Source organism: Rutilus rutilus (genome assembly GCF_951802725.1).
Source record: "Rutilus rutilus genome assembly, chromosome: 13".
Lineage (NCBI taxonomy): Eukaryota > Metazoa > Chordata > Actinopteri > Cypriniformes > Leuciscidae > Rutilus > Rutilus rutilus.
Window position 1 is genome coordinate 11493280 of NC_140218.1, and position 6037 is coordinate 11499316.

The 6037-nt window shown below is 31.5% G+C and overlaps 1 protein-coding gene across 7 annotated transcripts in view; it reads right to left on the minus strand.

Annotated features, from left to right (window-relative positions):
- Positions 1-1659, minus strand: part of LOC311302768 (ensconsin-like) — a 53097-nt gene extending 51438 nt beyond the window's left edge. For all 7 annotated transcript variants that reach the window (XM_084428812.1, XM_084428809.1, XM_084428811.1 and 4 more), the window contains exon 1: positions 1547-1659. In XM_084428812.1, coding sequence (XP_084284938.1) covers positions 1547-1592 — 46 coding nt within the window. In that variant the 5' untranslated portion in view covers positions 1593-1659. The remainder of the gene's footprint in view (positions 1-1546) is intronic.
- Positions 1660-6037: the final 4378 nt, after the last annotated feature.

Here is a 6037-nt window from a genome sequence, read left to right on the forward strand (position 1 = left end):
GTGAATGGTAAAAAAAAAAAAAAAAGTAAGCACAAAAAAGCACATCCATCCACCATAAAAGTAATCCATACGGCGCACAGGTTAATAAAGGCCTTCTGAATTGAAGCAATCCATTTTTGTACAAAAAAAAAATCCATATTTATAACTTTAGAAACTATAATCACTGGCCGTACACAAGTCTAGGTCAGGCGGAAGAGTGACCTCTGACCCGACGTATCATTTACTCCCATTATAAAGCTTGGAAGAGTCAGGATATTTTTTATATCACTTCGATTGTGTTTGGCTGAAAGAAGAATGTCATATACACCTAGGATGGCTTGAGGGTGAGTAAATTATGGGATATTTTTCATTTTGGGGTGAACTAACCCTTTAATGTTTATGATCAGCAAAGCAAGTAGGGTTATGAGCTGATGTTGATAATCTGAAAATAATCAAATATCTTTAGATTTAGCACATTGATCTATATATCTATAAAACTCTATCATGCAACTACTCTATCACTCGATTTCTGTCTTATTTTTCTCAATTCATAACAGAGAAGGAGGTGGCACAGGAATCTGATCTTTGCCCCTCCAGCCCCAGTAACAGACAGTAACCTTACACTTTAACTAGTAACACTGTTGTTGTCTGTGCCTACAATCAACTGAGAAAAAAACCCTGTGAGGTAGAGTTTGGAGCCAGAAAGGGAAAGTAATATCTCTGTTAATCGACCGAATTGGGTAAGGTTCATCTAGGAATGGACAGATATCTACATATCGGTCTAACTTTATTCATCATAATCTAATATGGTTTACTGAGTTAATGCAAAAACAAAACTAGTCAGAAACAAACCATGTCATATCATACAAATTTTTGAATCATATTTTTACTTCTCAAGTTGCCTTAGCTCATTTATATTTTCAATAGTTTTTCGAAGTGATATGGGTTGGATCAGTCATATTTAGTCACCAGGATTAAGACGAATAAGACAATTTTATAGTAGATAATAAGCGGGAAATGAAGATTACGTGGGCGAGATGATTAGCCTACATTTACAGACGTGATTCACTCAACTGAATACTTATCCAACAAACAAGACCCATTAAGATAGACTATTTTGAGCTGGTTTCGCGATATTTATGTTACTGTACAAATAACACAACAACACAAGTAACAGAGATAAAACATCAGATGTGTGATCGCGTAGGATACGCACGCGCGCGCGCACGTAACAGGTGCTCCGCTCAAAACTGCTTCAACGGCATTTAAACGCGTTTAAACTTATTATACAGAGCCAGTGTCATATAAAAACATAAACCAATGGTGATTTCTGCGTGAAAGCTGATGTAAACACCAACTGGCAGTGCTTTGGCTCAGCGTTTAGGCTGATTTACTGATTTAATCCCTTTCCTCTGACCGGCTCGCGCTGCTTCTGAGGTTAAAAAAAAAGTGTTATTTCGTGACAAGTTTAACCAACCAGCTTTAAACATAGAGGAGAGTTTGGTACACTCGTTTGGAAGCGGGATAGTACTTTAGGACAAACTTTACGCTATATAAATAAACTCACCTTGGCTGGAACTCTGACAGACGTCGCTTCCATCCCGATCCGCCATTTCACCGACGTCACATGAGAGGATTAGATTAGAGCGCGCGCTTAGTACAAAAGCCTCTAGCGGACAGGTGCAGAATATAACAAACATCGTCTGGCTATAAATCTTGTCCGTCTGCAAGAGCTTTTTGCTAATGTTCAGTTTCATTCATTATTTTTATTAGTTGTAATACATTTTATTAAATACAATTATATGCTTTTTGGTGATTTGTGAAATGTTAAATGAATTTAATTTTAAATTATTTATTTTGTATTGTATAAAATGTGTTTAAATGCTTTAATTATAATGTTTTCATATTAGCTGATTATTCCATCGTTTATATTTATTATATTATAATTGTTATTTATTTATTTATTATAATAAGTATTTTGTCTAAGGCTATTTTAACAAAACATTTGACACTTTTTTTGGTTATTTGTGAAATGTTAAATGAATTTAATTTTGAATTATTTATTTTATTTTGTATTGTATAAAATGTGTTTCATGCTTTAATTATAATATTTTCATATTAGCTGATTATTCCATCGTTTATATTTATTATATTATAATTGTTATTTATTTATTTATTATAATAAGTATTTTGTCTAAGGCTATTTTAACAAAACATTTGACACTTTTTTTGGTTATTTGTGAAATGTTAAATGAATTTAATTTTGAATTATTTATTTTATTTTGTATTGTATAAAATGTGTTTCATGCTTTAATTATAATATTTTCATATTTTCTGATTATTCCATCGTTTATATTTATTATATTATAATTGTTATTTATTTATTTATTTGTTTTTTGGTTATTTTTTAAATGTTAAATGAATTTAATTTTACATTTTTTTATTTTGTATTGTATAAAATGTGTTAATTAAGCATAATTAATGCTTTAATTATAATATTTTCTGATTTTCTGATTATTCCATCGTTTATATTTATTATATTATAATTGTTATTCATTTATTTATTTATTATAATAAGTATTTTGACTAAGGCTATTTTAACAAAATATTCTACACTTTTTTTGGTTATTTGTGAAATGTTAAATGAATTTAATTTTAAATTATTTTGTATTGTATTGAATGTGTTTTTTAATGCTTTAATTATAATATTTTCATATTTTCTGATTAAGGCTATTTTAATAAAACATTTGAATACCTATACAAATATATTAAATATTTTTAATTAAGACACTTTTTTTGGTTATTTGTGAAATGTTAAATGAATTTAATTTTAAATTATTTATTTTATTTTGTATTGTATAAAATGTGTTTAATACTTTAATTATTATATTTTCATATTTTCTAATTATTCCATCGTTTATATTCATTATATTATAATTGTTATTTTAATAAGTATTTTGACTAAGCATATTTTAATAAAACATTTGAATACCTACAAATATATTAAATATTTTTAATTAAGACACTTTTTTTGGTTATTTGTGAAATGTGAAATGAATTTAATTTTAAATTATTTATTTTATTTTGTATTGTATAAAATGTGTTTAATGCTTTATTTATAATGTTTTCATATTTTCTAATTATTCCATAGTTTATATTTATTATATTTATATTATAATTGTTATTTATTTATTATAATAAGTATTACGACTAAGGCTATTTTAATAAAAACATTTGAATATCTACAAATACATTAAATATTTTTAATTAACACACTTAGCATGCACTTACGTGAATGCGTTGCCATCTAGGGATATTGTACCTTTATGTTATTTGTTGGTGAATCAAATTCTGCTCTCCTTAGACACCAAAGCTTTGGGAAATGTGAGATTTAAAAGTATTGTTGTATGGGCTCTTTAATTTGTAAATACTGCGTGGGACATGGCCACATTTTAATTTAGGATTTTATTGCTCAATTCATTGTGCTTAATTGTAAAACTGGCCTTTAGAGTAGTCTACTGTAGCCTTGAATGACCTACACTGTAAAAAATTTGCTGTAGTTATGCAGCTGTTTGCCAGTAACTTACTGTAGATTTAAATTTATGTTATTTACTGGCAACAGTTTGTTCAAAGTTAAATGAACATTAAACATTAACAAGTCTTTGTCTTTACAGAATAAAACTATAAAATAACAATCTAATGCAAAGCATTCTGGGAACCAGAAATCTTCATCAACCTTTTTCTGTTTTTTTTTTTCCTTCCGATTTTGGTTCCCAGAATGCTTTGCATGAGGCTGTTGTTTTAGTTTTATTCTGTAAAGATAAAGACTTGTTAATGTTTAATGTTCATTCAATTTTGAACAAATTGTTACCAGTAAATAACATAAATTTAAATCTACAGTAAGTTACTGGTAAGTAGCTGCCAGTAATACTGTAATTTCTACAGATTTTTCTAACAGTGTACATTTTTAATGTTACAAGTGTTTATGTGTTTTCCATGTAATATTATGACATATCCAGAAGGTGGCACCAATTTACAGTACATTTTCACAATTTCAAACTATGTAAAGGGTAGCCTATATGTCCCATCTGGGCCTCCATGATCTGAACATGACTGTTTGAAAAACAGCTTCTGTGAGAATTAGGTTTAGGGTTAGGGTTATTAATATATATATCTATGTCTATAAAATATATATGTGTGTGTGTGTGTGTGTGTGTGTGTGTGTGTGTGTGTGTGTGTGTGTGTGTGTGTGTGTGTGTGTGTGTGTGTGTGTGTGTGTGTGTGTGTGTGTGTGTGTGTGTGTGTGTGTGTGTGTGTGTGTGTGTGTTATTGTGATACAAGATATTGCTCTGTATCAGCAGTAATTGGTAGCCTCTACATATGGAGGCGTAGGTGCCACTTTTACCCTTAATGTGCATAATGGACTGAGATATTGGCTGCTGTACCTTTCTGTCAAATTTGGATTATGCCATATGCTTATCCTCTAATTCAAATAAAGATTTTAAGTAAGTGTGTGTGTGTGTGTGTGTGTGTGTGTGTGTGTGTGTGTGTGTGTGTGTGTGTGTGTGTGTGTGTGTGTGTGTGTGTGTGTGTGAATTTTTGCGCTGAGCCAGTTGTTATTTTTGGGCGTGACATCATTTGACATCTCTCTCTATTACACAAACAAATGCATAAAATGTCAGAAAAAACTACTTCTAAGAATTGTCCTGATCAGCTTAATGCAGAACGTACAAAAACAGCACAATAAGCCGTGTATTTTTGGATTGGATGATTTAATATTGAATATCCCCACATAACCTCTAATCCAAATACACACACACACACCATGCATTTTGGCTACCAATCCATCATCCTGGCAGCTCACACACAACATGCATCCCACTTGATTATTAGGAAGCATTATAAAGTAGATAAATGAGAACATGGTGGTACTAAATCTCTCCCTCAGTCTCTCTTGTTCTCTTTCTAGAGCAGCACTGCTGTTTTGGGATTGGGCCATCTCATTAGTGAGAGTTTCATTACGTTACATAAACCCTGATCACTTTCTCTCCTCACTGTGCTCTCTATCCCACCTCAGCTCCTATCTCTAACGTACAAGTACAAACATCTGGATCAACATAAAAGACAGATAACACAGGCAACTCTTTCTCTGAGTTAGGTGACAATATGCATTTGATTTATGTCAACGAGGACCAGTTTAGCAAGAATCCTGTGTGTGTGTGTGTGTGTGTGTGACATGTTTGACCTGTTTTCCTGTTTACCTGTTTTCCTTTGTTTTACTTATACTCCACCTGTATGTGTATTGTATTCTGCAGTATCATTTTTAGTATCGCATATGTTGTATCAAAGTACAATGGCCTCCATATATGTATCATTATGAAGCCAAATATCAAACCAGTATCAAACTTTTTTAAAGAATGAGTGTAAATGAAATTTCCATCCAAAAAGAAACCTGTGTACCGCATATTACATTTTATATTGTACGCTATTTTATTGTATTGTATTCTGTATTGCTTTTATTATGTATTGCATTGTATATTGTTGTGGATAGATAGATGGATGGATGGATGGATGTATACGGACAGACAGACAGACAGACAGACAGACAGACAGACAGATAGATAGATAGATAGATAGATAGATAGATAGATAGATAGATAGATAGACACACAGACAGAAAGACAGATAGATAGATAGATAGATAGATAGATAGATAGATAGATAGATAGATAGATAGATAGATAGATAGATAGATAGATAGATAGATAGATAGATAGATAGATAGGCAGACAGACAGATAGATAGATAGATAGATAGATACATACATACATACATACATACATACATACATACATGGTAGCCTCTATGAATATGCTAATAATTTAATACCATGGTAGCTGTCAAACTATGCATCTGATACTGTCCAACCAGCGCAGAGGGATTCCCGTTTCACCAATACTGTGCGCGTTCTGGCACTCACAGCGTTAACGCGAACGCGCACATTGGCTAGCCATTCCCCTCCCACGCGCCGGTCGTCCTTTAAATGCTCGCGCTGCGC